The 18,311-nt window shown below is 37.9% G+C and overlaps 2 protein-coding genes across 2 annotated transcripts; both read left to right on the top strand.

The window, feature by feature from the left end:
- The first annotated feature begins 453 nt into the window (after nt 1-453).
- LOC103128215 (olfactory receptor 4K13-like) lies at nt 454-1,392 on the top strand. The gene has a single exon (XM_007539079.1). The coding sequence runs from the start codon at nt 454-456 to the stop codon at nt 1,390-1,392; it is 939 nt and encodes a 312-aa protein (XP_007539141.1).
- A 9,396-nt stretch (nt 1,393-10,788) lies between these two features.
- On the top strand, nt 10,789-16,937 carry LOC103128214 (olfactory receptor 4L1-like). The gene is made up of 2 exons (XM_060174147.1): nt 10,789-11,693; nt 16,931-16,937. Exons 1-2 carry the CDS (start codon nt 10,789-10,791, stop codon nt 16,935-16,937), a joined length of 912 nt encoding a protein of 303 aa, XP_060030130.1.
- Nucleotides 16,938-18,311: the final 1,374 nt, after the last annotated feature.

The following is an 18,311-nucleotide window of genomic DNA, read 5'->3' as shown; positions in this document are numbered from 1 at the left end:
AATGTTTATGTTACTTTTTATAGACTTCAATTTTTATCAAATATGCTTCACAATTAGAAGTCCTTACTGTTATGCAGTATAGAAATTTCAAAACAGAAAGATCTTTATTGTGTATGGAGGAATAATAAACCAGTCCCTCAAATTCCAAAAATACAGCAGAATTCCATATTCTCTCATAAATTGGGTTCTTTTTTTTTCTCCAAGATTATTGAAGATATAAATTCCATATTGATAGCCTCAGTTTTCTTCAAATATCTTAGTATATGGAAAATATTCATCAAATCTCTGCTAAGAAATTTTTAAATTCTCTGATTTAGTATTCAATATTTCATGTTTGTGTATTTTGATGGATTTTCTTAGAAGTTAAGTGAAAATGTACTGTACCTTAACCCACTAACTTTAACCTGTTTTGACTGTATTCTAGGTAACTTATGCCAACCAACAGCTAAACAAATGGAAAAACAAAATTACTCCACAGTGTCTGAGTTTATTTTACTGGGGCTCACAGAGATTCGTGAGTTACAGATACTCTCTTTCTTGTTTTTTTCCATTATCTACATAGCCACTGTACTAGGCAACCTCACCATAATCTTTGTAGTGAAATTGGACCCTCAGCTGCATTCTCCCATGTACTTCCTATTGGCCAACCTCTCCTTCATTGATATGTCCCTGGCTTCCTTTGCTACTCCTAAAATGATTTGTAACTTAGTCAGTGAATATAAGAGCATCTCCTATGAAGGCTGCATGGCCCAAATATTTTTTCTTCATCTTTTAGGTGGGAGTGAGATGATGTTGCTTGTAGCCATGGCAATTGACAGATACATAGCTATATGCAAACCCCTTCGTTACAAAACTATTATGAGTAACCGTGTTTGCACTGGACTTGCACTTCTTTCGTGGACTGCTGGTTTTACGCACACCATGAGCCAAATGGTTTTCACAGTGACTTTACCATTCTGTGGGCCCAACGCTGTGGATAGCTTTTTTTGTGATCTGCCTCGGGTGATCAAACTTGCCTGCACTGACACTTACATCTTAGAGCTCTTAGTTATTGCTTTTAGTGGAGTGCTCTCTTTGTTCTGTTTCATCTTTCTTTTTATATCCTATAGCATCATTCTAGTTACCGTCTATCACCGTTCCTCCAGTGGGTCCTCCAAGGCTTTATCTACTCTTTCAGCCCACATTACAGTGGTGGTACTGTTCTTTGGACCTTGTATCTTTATTTATGTGTGGCCATTCAGCAGTATTTCTGTAGATAAAATCCTTTCTGTGTTTTACACAATTTTTACTCCCCTTTTAAATCCAATCATATACACATTCAGGAATAAAGATATGAAGAAGGCAATACGGAAAATAAGGACCAAGCAAGTGAATTCCAGGTCAACCTTTTAACTGAAGTACTGTAATCATGAAAAGCATCATCAACATCATCATCATCATCATCATCCATCCTTCCGAACACAGTGAAGTGTATGATTTTGTACTTTCTTCAAGTAAACCTTGGGTTGATAATAATTCTAATTAAAACTTATGTAAACAGCTATAAATGGAGACATTGACAATTCTATATGACTTGGTCTTTTAGTTAGCTAAATCATAAGAAAGTGAGCCAAGAGAATTGACAATAATCTGGCAAAAACATTCTATATGACTTGTGAAACACTGTTTTACAGTATGTTTACTTTCATGATTATTAACAATAAGCCTATATCAATATAATTAGCTAGTGATCACAATTATTAAAACACTAAAAAGTAAAAATATAAGACATTTTATAATTTTATTTGTACTATCATTGCAAATATATTTATGGCAGTGTTAATAGACATACGATATCTAGTGTAAACCTTTTAATTTTTTACTAGGATTAGTAAAACGTGTTTTTAAATGATTCTTACTGGGGCCAGGAGGTAGTTCACCTGGTAGGGTGTGCACCTCATCATACATGAAGCCCCAGATTCCAACCTCAGCTCTACATGAAAGCACAATGACACTAAGGGATGGCGGAGGAATGCTATGGTGACCCTCCCCACTCCCTTTCTCTATATATTTGAAATGATGGGGCTTACAGTGTTTTGCAGAAAACGGAGAAATTTTACACATATACCAATAACTGTATTTGCTGTTTACTATAAACCATTAATCCCCCTCCCCAATAAAAATTTCATTTTTTTAAAGTTTTTAATTTTTTATATTTATTTATTTTCCCTTTTTTTATTGTTGTAGTTATTACTGTTGTTGTTGATGACACTGTTGTTAAGACAGAGAGAAATGGAGAGAGGAGGGGAAGATAGACAGGGGGAGAGAAAGACAGACACCTGCAGACCTGCTTCACTGCCTGTGAAGCGACTCCCCTGATGGTGGGGATCTGTGAGGCTCGAACTGGGATCCTTATGCAGGTGTCTGCGCTTTGCGCCATGTGCACTTAACCTGCTGCGCTACCGCCTGACTCCCCCCAATAAAAATTTCAACATAAGAGTGAAAAATAGGCCTAGGAGCAGTATAATTGTTCATGAGTGAGGTGCCAAAAGTAATTAGTAATAATAGAAATGAATTTTTTAAGAGAAAGTTTTTAAAATTTAATTTTATTTATTATTAGAGACAGAGAGAAATTGTGAGAGGAGTGGGAGATGGAGAGGGACAGAGACAGAGACAGAGACACCTGCAACCCTGTTTCAACACTCATGGAGCTTTTCTCCTGCAGGTGGGGACCCGGGTTCTTGCACACTTAGTGTGTACGCTTAATCAGGTGCAACCACCACTTGGCCCCAAAATGAAATGTTTCTTAACTAATTGAAAAGGGTAGAAATAACATTCCATTAAAAAATTACTGGTTTTCTCCAACTGTAGAAAAAAAAAGGTAAAACATTGCAATAAATTAAATGTGTTCTGTGTCAGAAAATACTATCAAAAAGTGCATAGAAACTAATTATGTGCAAATTATGTGAGAATAAGTTATGTCTTGTGAAAGTTTTATTTGTTATTTTATTTTGGATAGGACAGAAAGAAATTGAGGGGGGATGGGGAGATAGAGAAGTAGAGCAAAAGATAGACACCTGTAAACCTACTTCACTTGTGAAGCCACCCCCTGCAGGTTGAGAGTGGGGGGGTGGGGTTTGAGCCAGCATCCTTGTGTGGGTCCTTACTATATGTGCTTAACCCCGTGTGCCACCGCCTGACCCCTGGAAATTTTATTTTATATAGACATGCAGGGGCTGGGTGATGGTACATCCAGTAGAGCACACACATTACCATGCACAAATACCCAGACTCAGCTCCCCAGACCCCACTGGCAGGGGGAAGCTTCACAAGAGGTGGAACAGTACTGCAGACATCTTTCCTTTTCTTTATCTTTCTCCTTCCCTCTCTATCTCTGTCTCTCTACTCAATCATAAAAATGGACTCTGGGAATGGGGAGTAATGCAGGCATCAAGACCCAGTGGTAACCTTGATAAAAAAAAAAAAAAGAAAATATAGATATTTTGACATTTGCATATAGCAGTCTCTCCTCAACTGTAATGTATTTTATAATGAAAACATTGTTCATTACAAAACTTAATAACTCATGGTTAGATTATAAATTTGACGGGGATTAAATCAGGTTTTGGAGATAACTGACAGAGGTGTCTACTAAGTTGAAAATTACTCATAACATCCTTTCTTGACAACTTGTCAGAACAGACTGCTTTCTGTGGTGCAAAATACACCAGGATCATCAATGAGTAATTATGTAAAAGCAATATCTTGTAAAAAAAATGTATCGTGGAGAGTCTGGTGGTAGCGCAGCAGGTTAAGTGCAGGTGGCACAAAGTGCAAGGACCGGCGTAAGGATCCTGGCTCAAGCCCCCGGCTCCCCACCTGCAGAGGAGTCACTTCACAGGTGGTGAAGCAGGTCTGCAGGTGTCTTTCTCTCCCCCTCTCTGTCTTCCCCTCCTCTCTCCATTTCTCTCTGTCCTAGCCAACAACAAGGACATCAATAACAACAATAATAATCACAACAATAAAACAACAAGGGCAGCAAAAGGTAAAAAATAAATATTTAAAAAATTATCATGATATTTTATAGTAAAAGAATAACAATTATGAAACTGTTTTGCATCATACAGATATTTTTGAATTTTTCATAAAGTAACTCATTTAAAATTATGTTAGTGAACACAGAACACTTATGCTATTAATGTATGATATGAAAGTTAAAGTTATTTAATGTGACTTCAAGTTTCTACTTCCTGAACTTTAATGTTGTATATCGTATATACACTTAGTTGTAACTTTTTAACATGTAGAGATACATTTTTTTAATATTTTATTTTATTTATTTATTTATTCCCTTTTGTTGCCCTTGTTGTTTTATTGTTGTAGTTATTATTGTTGTTGTCATTGTTGGATAGGACAGAGAGAAATGGAGAGAGGAGGGGAAGACAGAGAGGGGGAGAGAAAGACAGACACCTGCAGACCTGCTTCACCGCCTGTGAAGCGACTCCCCTGCAGGTGGGGAGCCGGGGTTCGAACCGGGATCCTTATGCCAGTCCTTGTGCTTTGCGCCACCTGCGCTTAACCTGCTGCGCTACAGCCCGACTCCCTAGAGATACATTTTTATATTGAGAATGCTATACTCTGATTTGTAAATAAATTACCCAAATTCATGTGAAGGAAGGTAAGAGAACAGATCATGAGTAATGTGAGGGAAAGGGCAGGTCCATTATCTTAAACATATCTACATACTACAGCACACCAATCAAATAACAATCTCACAGGCATTTTAATCAAACCACTGCTCAGAGAGAATGATAGACTGTCATAGGGACAGAACAGGTGTAAAATCACTCCTCGCCATACTGGGGCAGTAGTTCTAGTGTTTTAACAACTCCCATTGAAATTTAGATTCCCAGAGCTCCAGCAACCTGTCTCCAAAGTGGTTCACGTTTTTATTAAAGAGGCAGACAATTATATGCAGAGTTATATACAGAACCTCCCACAGAAGGAAAAGTAGAGTTTTAGCTCTGGAAAACATCCTGTATATGTTGTTCCTCTTACTGTGGCTATAGAAGAGGTAAGTCAGATATTCTTACTCAAAAACATTGGAGGTGATATTGTAGTTATGAATATGTTAACTGGAAGAGAAAGACTGTGGCTTTTGATACATCAAATCCCTTCTTACTAAGTCACATTAATATTTGTAATGAGCTGTAGCTAGCAATCGCTACAAAAATATAAAAGATGTATGCTCTTAAAATACTATTGAGCAATAAAATTTTGTAGTAGAAGACATGTGATCAAGAATAGAAATATAATGAAGAAAGACACGTCCTGAACATCTACAGAGCTCACAAAATTATCAGAAATACTGGAAGACTGAAAACTTTTTTCTTTGCAAAATGGGGACGTCTTTTCTTCAACTTCCAATTATTGGCAGAACTTATAAATAAGCCTCTCATAGTATATTGATAGTTGGAGAAGAATTACAAAGTTAACTTCCAGAACTTGATATTTATAAAATTTTCACATAAAAATCATCATGGAAGGAGTTGGCTGGTAGCAGAGTGGGTTAAGCTCATGTAGCGCAAAGTGCAAGGACCAGTATAAGGATCCCAGTTTGAGCCCCCAGCTCCCCACCTGCAGGGGAGTCGCTTCACAGGCGGCGAAGCAGGTCTGCAGGTGTCTATCTTTCTCTCACCCTCTCTGTCTTCCCTCCTCCCTCCATTTCTCTCTGTCCTATCCAACAATGACGACATCAGCAACAACAATAATAACAACAATAAAAAAAAACAAGGGCAACAAAAGGGAAAATAAATAAATGTAAAAAAATTAAAAAAATCCTCAAGGCAACATAAATATAAATGAAATCTTTAAGAGACTGAAGAAGTCCTTCAAGGATATTTATATTCAAGAGAATGAAAGGAAATGTAGATAATTCATGAATCTAATTAGGAACATTTTAAGTATTATTTAAGTGCCTAAATTAAAAAAATTATTTATAAAATGGAAATATGGACAAGACTATAGGATAAGAGGGGTACATTTCCACACAATGCCCACCCCCAAAGTTCCATATCCGTACCTATTTTTTTTTTTTTTTGCCTCCAGGGTTATTGCCAGGGCTTGGTGCCTGCACTACAAATCCATTGGTCCTGGAGACCATTTTTCCCCCTTTTGTTGCCCTTGTTTTATCATTGTTGTGGTTATTATTATTATTATTGTTGTTGTTGCTGTCGTTGGATAGGACAGAGAGAATTGGAGAGAGGAGGAGAGACAGAGGGGGAGAGAAAGACACTTGCAGACCTGCTTCACTGCCTGTGAAGTGACTCCCCTGCAGGTGGGGAGCCGTGGCTCTAAGTGGGATCCTTAAGCTGGTCCTTGTGCTTTGCGCCACGTGCGCTTAACCCGCTGCGCGATCACCCGACTCCCCTACTTAAAATTTTTAAATAAAAAGGCATAACAAGTTCAAAATGCATAAGACAATTAAAATGTAAATTCAGATAAATTATATTAGGAATTAAAAAAAAAACTAGGGACAGGCAGTTTCACACCTGGTTGAACACACAATGTACCATGTACAAGGGTCAGGGTTTAAGTACTTGCCTCCACTTGCAGGGGGGAAGCTTCATGAGTGGTGAAGGAGAGGAGCAGGTCTCTCTCTCTCTTTCTCTTTTGCTCTCTTTCCTTCCCTTCCTCCTTCTCAGTTTCTCTCTGTCTCTACAAAAATAAATAAAAATAAATTGAAAAAGAATTAAAAAGAACTAGAATATATTGGGTTTAAAATATGATCCTGATTACCTTATAGTGACTATATACTGACATCAAACAACTGGATAGTGCTAGAAAACTCTTTTAAAATTCTAGCTTTGTCCATTAGTGATACATTTAATTTAAGAACGAAGGCAAAATATGTATATTATGGTTTATGGTCCACTGAGCACATTTACATACCATAAAATTTACGCATTTTAAGTAAATATTCCAGAAATGGTAATTGCACAACATAGTTGCAATCATTAGCACAATCTTATTTTATTTTATTTTTTGAGATAGAGACAGAGAGAGAGAAAGAGAGAGAAACAGCATCGAAACTTCCTTCAATGTAGTGAGCGCCAGAGTGAACAGGGGTGACACATAGGGAAGAACAGCACAAGATCCAAGTGAGCTCTTCTGTCTGCCCAACACCATCCTCATTTAAATCATTTTCTCATCACTGAGAAAAGAAACTTATCCTCATTTACAATCAATTTCTAGTCTAAGACGACTGTCTCTACAGGTTTGTATTCAATATACCTTCAGTGTAAATAAAATTATACAACAAGTGACCTTTTGTGTACCTAATTGCACCTAGTTGAGTGCACACATCAACCATACACAAGGGCCTGGCTTCAAGTCCCTAGTTGTTCCCCCCTGCAGGGGGAAACTTCCTGAGTGGTGAAATAGTGCTGCAGGTTTCTCTCTCTCTCTCTCTCTCTCTCTCATTCTCTCTTTCTCATCTTTCCTTCCCCTCCCTTTCTTTCTGTCCTATCAAATTAACTGAATACATTCTATGATAATTTTATTCCTGTTGTTGCAGCAACAGGTGTTTTCATTACAAAACAAAATATTTTAGAAAATTTGCATGGGAAAGAATGAGATACAAATAAAGATGAAGTTATCAATATAAATGAACAGCAAATTTCCATCTGAAATAACTAACTAGCACTCCTAATTGTATCTCAGCTGATACATAGCTGCAAAGGCTGACAAATTCCAGGCCCTCTAATGCACATCAAACATCAAATTGGCTATTGTTTGGCACTTTGGTGCCGGGAGCTTTGGCTCCACTGACACATATCAGTGTTTAAGAAGTTACAGATCGGGAGTCGGGCTGTAGCGCAGCCGGTTAAGCGCAGGTGGCACAAAGCACAAGGACTGGCATAAGGATCCCGGTTCGCACCCCGGCTCCCCACCTGCAGGGGAGTCGCTTCACAGGCAGTGAAGCAGGTCTGCAGATGTCTATCTTTCTCTCCTCCTCTCTCTGTCTTCCCCCCCTCTCTCCATTTCTCTCTGTCCTATCCAACAACGACAACAACAATAATAACTACAACAATAAAACAACAAGGGCAACAAAAGGGAATAAATAAATAAATAAAATAAATATTTAAAAAAAAAAAGAAGTTACAGATCCTTGTTAGTCATACAAAGCAATTAGGCCATGGATTGTATAAGCCTGAAGCAAGCACAAACCTGGCTTACTGAGATATCTCTCCTGGACATTTCCTCACAGTTTAGGACATACAGTTACATAATTACTATTAATAATTGTTTTAGTATCTTTCTCATGTTTGGTCACCCTAGATCCCATGAATAATATGTAAAAAAATCAAATAAAGATGATTTAGTATGATGTATGCAACTAAAGCAAAATATGTTAGGATTGAATAATTTTTCTATCTACTTTTGAACCACCTCATGTATGCATTTACACATAACACTCAATGCTTCACCACATACAACAGTGATACAAAAACTTGAGAAAGAAGTTCCGAAGATTTCAGGCAGAGTCTGTTTCCTGAGGTTCTCAGGACACGATTCTACAGAAACTAAAGACCAAAACTATTTTTAATGAATTCAAAGACTTTCTCTCCTGTATAAATTACCCATTATTTATATGTGTGTTTGAAGGGAGAGTTTGTGTACACTATCTTATAAACATATCATGACTTTCACAAATTGTTTTGGATATATAGAACAATTCTTTTATCTTTCAAATTATGTATTTCTTTTATATTGTGATAATATAACCTCAAGGGATGACAGGCACAGAAGCACAGAAAAATCATGCTAATTTAAGGTAAGCACTACATTAACTGATTTTTTCCCTATAAAACAAGTTAGTGATAGTCAAGATAAACTGGTAAAGGCATATCATTAGACAGACAATAGAAAATGAAAATTCTACTCTTCCAAATGTTTTTTATTTACTATATAACCATATGAATGTTTTTTAAATTTTATTTATAAAATGGACAAGACTATAGGATAAGAGGGGTACTTTTCCACACAATGCCCACCACAAGAACTCCATATCCAATCCCCTCCCTTGATAGCTTTCCTATTCTTTATCCCTCTGGAAGTATGGACCCAGGATCATTATGGGGTGCAGAGGTGAAAGGTCTGGCTTCTTTAATTGCTTCTCTGCTGAACATGGGTGTTGGCAGATGGAACCATACTCCCAGCCTGTCTCTTTCTTTCCCTAATGGGGCAGGGATCTGGGGAGGTGGGGCTCCAGGACACACTGGTGTGGTCGTCTGCCCAGGGAAGTTAGGCTAGCATCATGGTAGCATCTGGAACTTGGTGGCTGAAAAAGAGTTAAGATATAAAGCAGAAAAAAAAAAGATATAAAGTGGAACAAATTGTTGACTAAGGGGGTTGGGCAGTAGTTCAGCTGGTTAAGTGCACATGACACAAAGTGCAAGGACCGGCCTAAGGATCCAGGTTCGAGCCCCTGGCTTCCCACAGCAGAGGGGTCTCCTCATAAGTGGTAAAGCAGGTCTGCAGGTGTCTATCTTTCTCTACTCCTCTCTATCTCCTCTTCTCTCTCAATTTCTGTCTGTCCTATCCAACAACATCAATGGTAACAATAACAACAAAGACAACAAACAATGGGAAAAAGCAGTGGATTCGTGGTGTGGGCACCGAGCCCCAGCAATAACCCTGGAGGCAAAAATACCCCAAAAAACAAAAACAAACAAAACAAACCAAATTGTTGACTAATCATGAACCTAAATGCAAGAATATTGCAGATGAAGATTTGGGAATCTCCATTTTGGAAATAGCTAGTAGGTCTATTTTAGGTATATTACAAGGGGCCCATGATAAGAATGTTTTTTTAAGTGATGTGACAAATGAATCTCAAAATTTGAACAGTGATAATATATTTAAGATATTTTTTTCTCTTTTTATTAGCGATTTAATAAAATAAAAGTGTGAAATTTCAGGGTTATAATTTCACGTTCATACATGGTAAGTGTAAGTCATCACAACTTCCACCAAAGTTCTGTGCCCCCAAAGTTCTGTTCCCTCCAACCACCAGTTGTCACAGTGTCCTTTAAAAAAATTTTTTTTGTTTATTATCTTTATTTATTGGATAGAGACAGCCAGAAATTGAGAGGGCAGGGGGAGATAGAGATAGAGCTAGATAAAGACACCTGCAGCAGTGCTTCACTTCTAAAACATTCCCCTTGCAGGTAGGGACCAGGGGCTTGAACCCTGATCCTTATGCATTATAATGTGAGCTTAAGCAGGTCTGCTACCATCTGACCCTCAGTTTTTACAATGTCCAAGAGAGCTTGTTTACCACTTTTATTTGGTAAATTCCTTTGTTTTAGTCATCTACATTTCACATATGAGTGAAACTATCCAATTGTTGTGCTCCACCTCTTAACTTAATTCACTTAGCACAATCATCTCTAGTTCCATTCATTGTATTCTAAATGATACAATCTCAACTTTTTTTTGATTGCAGAGTTTGTTCCAATGAGTACATATCACAGAACTTCTCTATTCATTCTCCTGTTATTACACACTTATGTTGCTTCTGTATTTTTGGATATTGTGAATAACACAGCTCTGAAATAGGGGTGCATATTTCAGATGAATACTTCCATATTCTTTAGATATATGTTTAGGAGTGACATTGCTAGATCTGTTCTCACATCATCATTTATTACTCATCAACTAGAAATAGGAAAATGTTGGTGCTAATTGTTATTTCTTATTCTCTCTGTCTATAAAGAACTGCTGGAGCCTTTCTGAGTTGAGTAAATGGATCTTAAAAATGGATCTGTAGTGACCGAATTTGTTTTAATAGGATTTTCTGCACAATGGGAACTCCAGATCTTCTTCTTTGTGACATTCTCCTTGATTTATGGTGCAACTGTGTTTGGAAACATTCTCATTATGCTCACAGTGATGTTTAGTTCCACCCTTCATTCCCCTATGTACTTCCTCCTTGGAAACCTCTCTTTTCTGGACATGTGTCTCTCTACTGTCACCACACCCAAGATGATCACAGACTTGCTCACTGTGCACAAGACCATCTCCTTGTGGGGCTGCATGACACAGATGTTCTTTATGCATTTGTTTGGGGGTGCAGAGATGACTCTTTTGATAGCCATGGCCTTTGACAGATATGTAGCCATCTGTAAACCCCTGCACTACAGGACAATCATGAGTCACAAGTTGCTGAATGGGTTTGTGATACTCTCATGGGTAATTGGGTTTACACACACCATGAGTCAGATGCTATTAACAGTGAACTTGCCTTTCTGTGGCCAAAATGTCATAGATAATATATTTTGTGACCTTCCCCTTGTGATTAAGCTTGCTTGTATTGAAACCTATACCCTTGAACTATTTGTGATTGCTGACAGTGGGCTGCTTTCGTTTATCTGTTTCATTCTCCTGCTTTTCTCCTACACGGTCATCCTGGTCACTGTTCGACAAAGGTCATCTGGAGGCCTCGTCAAAGCTCTGTCCACATTGTCTGCCCATATCATTGTGGTCACTCTATTCTTTGGACCTTGTATCTTTATCTATGTCTGGCCATTTAATAGTTTTGAGGGCAATAAAATCCTTTCTGTGTTTTATACTGTTATCACACCCCTACTGAATCCCATTATTTATACTCTGAGAAATGAAAAAATGCAAGAGGCTATGAGGAAATTACGGTTCCAACATGTTAGCTCCACACAGAACTTCTGAATGATATGACTAATTAATGCAACTTTCAAATACTATGCTAATAGTTTGAATGTATTGTTTCTAATACACATCTTTACTCTTCAGAAGTTAGTTATAACCAATACAGAAAATTAAAGGACTTTAAATTTACACTTAATGTTGTTATAACAGAATAGTTTGAGACTTGTTGCCAAGTAGACATGAAATCATTGATTACTTTCCATAGACATTTAACATACATACATCTATTAATGAAGAGATAAATATGAAAAACGTGCTGGATACTATAGAGTTAAATGCACTAGATGTATTTTACTGGGCAGGGGTACATAGCACAACGGTTATGCAAAGAGACTCTCATGCCTGAGGCTCCAAAGTCCCAAGTTCAATCCTCTGCACTTCTGGTTAAAGTAAATAAATAGGGGGCCAGGTGGCGCAGCAAGTTAAGCTCACACGGCCCAAAGTGCTAGGATCCCGGTTAGAACCCCCGGCTCCCCACCTGTAGGAGGGGGGGTCCATTCCAAGCGGTGAAGCAGGTCTGAAGGTGTCATCTCTCCCCTTCTCTGTCTTCCCCTTCTCTCTCGATTTCTTTGTGTCCTATCCAACAACAACATCAGTAATAACAACAATGATAAAAAACCAACAAGGGCAACAAAAGGGAAAAATAACCTCCAGAAGCAGTGGATTCATGGTGCAGGCATTGAGCCCAGCAATAATCCTGGAGGAAAAATAAATAAACAAATAAATAAAGATATAGTTACTCATACTTATAAATTTATATATCAAAAATGAAGTATCATGAACAAATGAAGACTGAAGCAATATATATATGTATAATTTTTTTTTTTTTTTGCCTCCAGGGTTATTGCTGGGGCTGGGTGCCTGCACTACAAATCCACAGCTCCTGGAGGCCTTTTTTTTTTTTTTTTTTTCCTTTTTGTTGCCCTTGTTGTCATTGTTGTATGGGACAGAAAGAAATTGAGAGACGAGGGGAAGATAAAGACAGATATCTGCAGGCCTGCTTCACTGCCCATGAAGCAACCCCTTTGTAGGTGGGGAACCCGGATCCTTACACAGGTCCTTGAGCTTAGTGCCATGTGCACTTATCCCTCTGCGCTACCGCCCGCCCCACACTGAGGCAATGTTAACAAGAATGGGGGAGGGTCAGGGAGATAGTACAGTGGGTTGCATAACAGTCATTCCTGAGGCAACAGAGATCCCAGGTTCAATCCCTAGCATTACTATAAACCAGAGTTGAGTGATGCCCCGGTCAAGACAATAAAAATGGGAGAAAATATGATTTTAATTTCCAAAACAAATGAGGCAATAAGTAAGAAATTCAGATATTATCTGTCTTGTAAACATTTTTTCAATAAAAAATGAAAAAGAAACAATAATGAATTCTGACATTATAGTGAATATAAGGCCTAAGAGAGTACATGAAATTCATAATTTTTAAAACAAAAGTCAAAAAATAGCTGAAACTGATACTCAATGACAGAAAACAGTCATTATTCCTGGATGGCGAATATTAATTCACAGGGCCCAAGTGAAACTTGGTGTAAGGAAAAAATATATATTTTTGAATTTGCTAAGTGTGGTGGGCTCAGAGATGTATGTATAAGAAAAAATATTCTTAATCTAACATATAGGATGGTGTTCTTTCAATAGAAAGAAAAAAGGGGGGTTATGCAAAAAGGGGCTACGCCAAAAGGCTTTCATGTCTGAGGCTCTGAGGTTCCAGATTCAAGCTCCAGCATCACTATAAGCCAAAACTGAGCAGTGCTCTGGTCTCTCTTTCTCTCTCTGTAACCCTTAGTACATCTTTCATTAAAATAAATGAATTACTAAAAAAGAAAAAGAAACTTTTTGGCACACTGTGAACATGACATTAGTTATTTTATTTAAAATTAAAAAAATTTATTTATTTACTTTCCCTTGTTTTTTACTGTTGAAGTTATTGTTGTCATCGTTGTTAGATAGGACAAAGAGAAATGGAGAGAGAAGGGGAAGACAGAGAGGGGGAGAGAAAGATACCTGCAGACCTGCTTCACCACCTGTGAATGGACTCCCCTGCAGGTGGGGATGGGGGAGGGGGGTTGGAACCGGGGTCCTTAACGCCAGTCCTTGCGCTTTGCGTCATGTGCGCTAAACCCGCCGGGCTACCACAAGACTCCTGACATTAGTTATTATAGAACAGTATCTTTCTTTTCTTTTTTCTATTTCACCTTTAGTATGAATAAAGAGGGGTGACTAATAAGGAAAACTCCAGAGGTTCTAATTATTTACTCCAATTTTAATTTACACCTCATAATACAAAGTAAAATAGTGACGGACAAGGTTTTTTTCCCTTTTAAAAAACATTTAAAAATTATCTTTATTTATTGGATAGAGACAGCCAGAAATTGAGAGGGAAGGAGGAAATAGGGAGAAAGACAGAGAGACACCTGCAGTCTTGCTTCACCACTCATGGAGCTTTCCCCCTGCAGATGGGGACTGGGGGTTTGAACCTAGGTCCTTGCACATTGTAATGTGTGCACTTAACTAGGTGTGCCACTACCTGGCCCCAACAAGGTTTTAAAAAATTATTTTATTAAGGAAATGATGATTTATAAGGCAGTTGTCACATGAATATGATTACTTATCACCCCATGATGTGTCAGCACGTGACTCTCATTACTGACTTAAGTCCTTCTCAATTGCAATGGGTCCCCAATATCCTTTCAACTCTTCCTCATTCTACTCCTTGGTTTGTTGTAACAGAACAGACCTAACCCAAGTTTCACTCTGAGTGTTTTCCTTCTTTCATAGTTTCTTAAGTTCCATAATTAATGAGACATTCTATATTTGTAAACACAGTCCTTTATATTGAATTATTTCCTACCACAATCTGCTTCCTTTTTCACACTAAGGTGACTTTTGCTTTAATAAACTGAATATTTGGGTAGGTGAAAGGGCTCACCTGGTAGGGAACCTGCTTAGTCATGTAAGCTGTCCAGGCTCAAGCCCATGGAGAGTGCTCGGCATTGGGAGAAGTTTTGTTACTGCTATAGTCTCTCTCCTCTTCCCTCCCTTTTCTCTGCATCTTTTTATCTTTATTAAATCAAAAAGTCAATGTGGAAAAGTGAAATTGCACATGCATGAAGCCCAGGTATGCAAAAATAATTAAATAAATAAATAAATATAAAAACTGACTTTGTGTTATAATTTTTCTTTTTTTTTTTATAAGATAGAAATTGAGAAAGGAAAGGGGAGGTAAAAGAGGAATAAAGAAAGAGAGACACCTGCAGACCTGCTTCACTGCTTATAAAGCTTCCTTCCTGCAGATGGGGAGTGAGGACTCCAACCTAGGTCTTCACACACAATAATGTACGAGTCTAACTGGATGTGTCACCTCCCGGTACCTTGCTTTGCTTTTTTTTTTTTTTATAATTTATTTCTTTATTGGGGAATTAATGCTTTACATTCAACAGTAAATACAGTAGTTTGTACATGCATAACATTCCCCAGATTCCCATTTAACAATACAACCTCCACTACGTCATTCATCATCTTTCATGGACCTGTATTCTCCCCACCAACCCATCCACCCCAGAGTCTTTTTCTTTGGTGTAATACTTCAATTCCATTTCAGGTTCGACTTGTGTTTTCTTTTCTAATCTTGTTTTTCAACTTCGGCCTGAGAGTGAGATCATCCCATATTCATCCTTCAGTTTCTGACTTATTTCACTCAACATGATTTTTTCAAGGTCCATCCAAGATCGGCTGAAAACGGTGAAGTCACCATTTTTTACAGCTGAGTAGTATTCCATTGTGTATATATACCACAACTTGCTCAGCCACTCATCTGTTGTTGGACACCTGGGTTGCTTCTAGGTTTTGGCTATTACAAATTGTGCTACCAAGAACATATGTGTACACAGATCTTTTTGGATGGATGTGTTGGGTTCCTTAGGATATATCCCCAGGAGGGGAATTGCAGGGTCATAAGGTAGGTCCATTTCTAGCCTTCTGAGAGTTCTCCAGACTGTTCTCCACAGAGGTTGGACCAATTGACATTCCCACCAGCAGTGCAGAAGGGTTCCTTTGATCCCACACCCTCTCCAGCATTTGCTGCTGTTACCTTTTCTGATGTATGACATTCTCACAGGAGTGAAGTGATATTTCATTGTTGTCTTGATTTGCATTTCTCTGACAATCAGAGACTTGGAGCATTTTTTCATGTGTTTCTCAGCCTTTTGGATCTCTTCTGTGGTGAATATTCTGTCCAAGTCCTCCCCCCATTTTTGGATGGGGTTATTTGTTGTCTTGTTGTTGAGTCTGGCAAGCTCTTTATATATGTTGGTTATTAAACTCTTATCTGATGTATGGCATGTAAAGATCTTCTCCCATTCTGTGAGGGGTCTCTTGGTTTGGGTAGTGGTTTCTTTTGCTGTGAAGAAGCTTTTTAATTTGATGTAGTCCCATAGGTTTATACTTGCCTTAGTCTTCCTTGTAATTGGATTTGTTTCATTGAAAATGTCTTTAAAATTTATGCGGAAAAAAGTTCTTCCAATATTTTCCTCTAAGTATCTGATAGTTTGTGGTCTAACATCCAAGTCCTTGATCCACTTGGAATTTACTTTTGTATTTGGTGAAATACAGTGATTCAGTTTCATTCTTCTGCATGTTTCAACCCATTGTTTCCAACACCATTTGTTGAAGAGACTCTGCTTTCCCCATGTAATTGTCTGGGCCCCTTTGTCAAAGATTAGATGTCCAGAGGTGTGGGGCCTCATTTCTGGGCTCTCAATTCTATTCCACTGGTCAGTGTGTCTGTTCATGTTCCAGTACCAAGCAGTTTTGATGACAATGGCCCTATAATACAGTTTGAGATCTGGGAGTGTGATGCCTCCGGTTCTGTTCTTTTTTCTCAAGATTGTTTTGGCAATTCTAGGTCTTTTCTGGTTCCAGATAAACATTTGTAGCATTTGCTCTATTCTCCTCAAAAATGTGCTTGGGATCTTGATGGGGATAGCATTAAATTTGTAGATGGCTCTGGGTAATATATTCATTTTGATGATGTTAATTCTTCCAACCCATGAACATGGAATATCTTTCCACTTCTTTGTGTCTTTTTCAATTTCTTTGAGTAGTGACTCATAATTTTCAGTATACAAGTCTTTCACTTCCTTGGTTAGGTTTACTCCTAGATATTTTATTGTTTTTGTTGCTATAGAAAAAGGAACTGATTTCTGGATTTCAATTTCTTCTAACTTAGTGTTTGCATAGAGGAATGCCACTGACTTTTGAATGTTAATTTTGTAGCCTGACACCTTACTGTATTGTGTGATGATTTCCAAAAGCTTCTTGCTGGATTCCTTAGGTTTTTCCATGTATACTATCATGTCATCTGCAAACAAGGAGAGTTTGACTTCTTCTCTTCCAATCTGTATGCCTTTAATTCCTTGCTCCTGCCTGATTGCTATGGCAAGAACTTCCAACACTATGTTGAATAGTAATGGTGATAGTGGTCATCCCTGTCTAGTACCTGATCTGAGGGGAAATGCTTCGTTTTTCACCATTGAGTATGATGTTGGCTGTAGGTTTGCTATATATAGATTCCACTATCTTCAGGAATTTTCCATCTATTCCCATTTTTTGTAGTGTTTTGATCATAAAGGGATGTTGTATTTTGTCAAAGGCTTTCTCTGCATCTATTGATATGACCATGTGGTTTTTGGTCTTGCTTTTGTTGATGTGGTGAATCATATTGATTGATTTACGTATATTAAACCAACATTGCATGCCTGGGATAAACCCCACTTGGTCATGATGGACAATCTTTTTGATATACTGCTGTATCCGGTTGGCTAGAATTTTGTTCAATATTTTTGCATCTATGTTCATCAGAGATATTGGTCTGTAGTTTTCTTTTTTGGTTGTGTCCCTGTCTGCTTTTGGTATCAGAGTGATGTTGGCTTCATAGAAGCTGGCAGGGAGTATTCCAGTGTCTTCAATCTTCTGGAAGACTTTTAAAAGTAGAGGTATTAGTTCTTCTTTGAAAGTTTTGTAGAATTCATTTGTAAAACCATCTGGTCCAGGACTTTTATTTTTGGGAAGATTTTTGATAACTGTTTCAATTTCATTAGCTGTGATGGGCCTGTTCATGTTATCCACTTCCTCTTTACTTAGTTTTGGAAGTTGGTAGGTATCTAGGAAATCGTCCATTTCTTCCAGGTTCTCTAGCTTGGTGGCATATAGTTGTTCATAGAAGCCTCGCATGATATGTTGAATTTCTGCAGTGTCTGTTGTGATATCTCCTCTTTCATTTACTATCCGATTTATTTGGGTCTTCTCCCTGTTTTGTTTTGTGAGTCTGGCTAAAGGTTTGTCGATTTTGTTTACTCTTTCGAAGAACCAACATTTACTTTCGTTGATCTTTTGTATGGTTTTCCTATTCTCAATGTTATTTATTTCTGCCCTAACTTTAGTGATTTCTGTCCTTCTGGTTGCTTTAGGATTCCTTTGTTGTTCTTCTTCTAGGTCTTTAAGATGTGCAATCAGGCTGTTTATTTGTGCCTTTTCTTGTTTCCTAATGTGTGCTTGTATATGAACTTCCCTCT

This window comes from Erinaceus europaeus, chromosome 16 (assembly GCF_950295315.1).
Source record: "Erinaceus europaeus chromosome 16, mEriEur2.1, whole genome shotgun sequence".
NCBI lineage: Eukaryota > Metazoa > Chordata > Mammalia > Eulipotyphla > Erinaceidae > Erinaceus > Erinaceus europaeus.
This window is presented reverse-complemented; position numbering and strand designations above follow the sequence as displayed.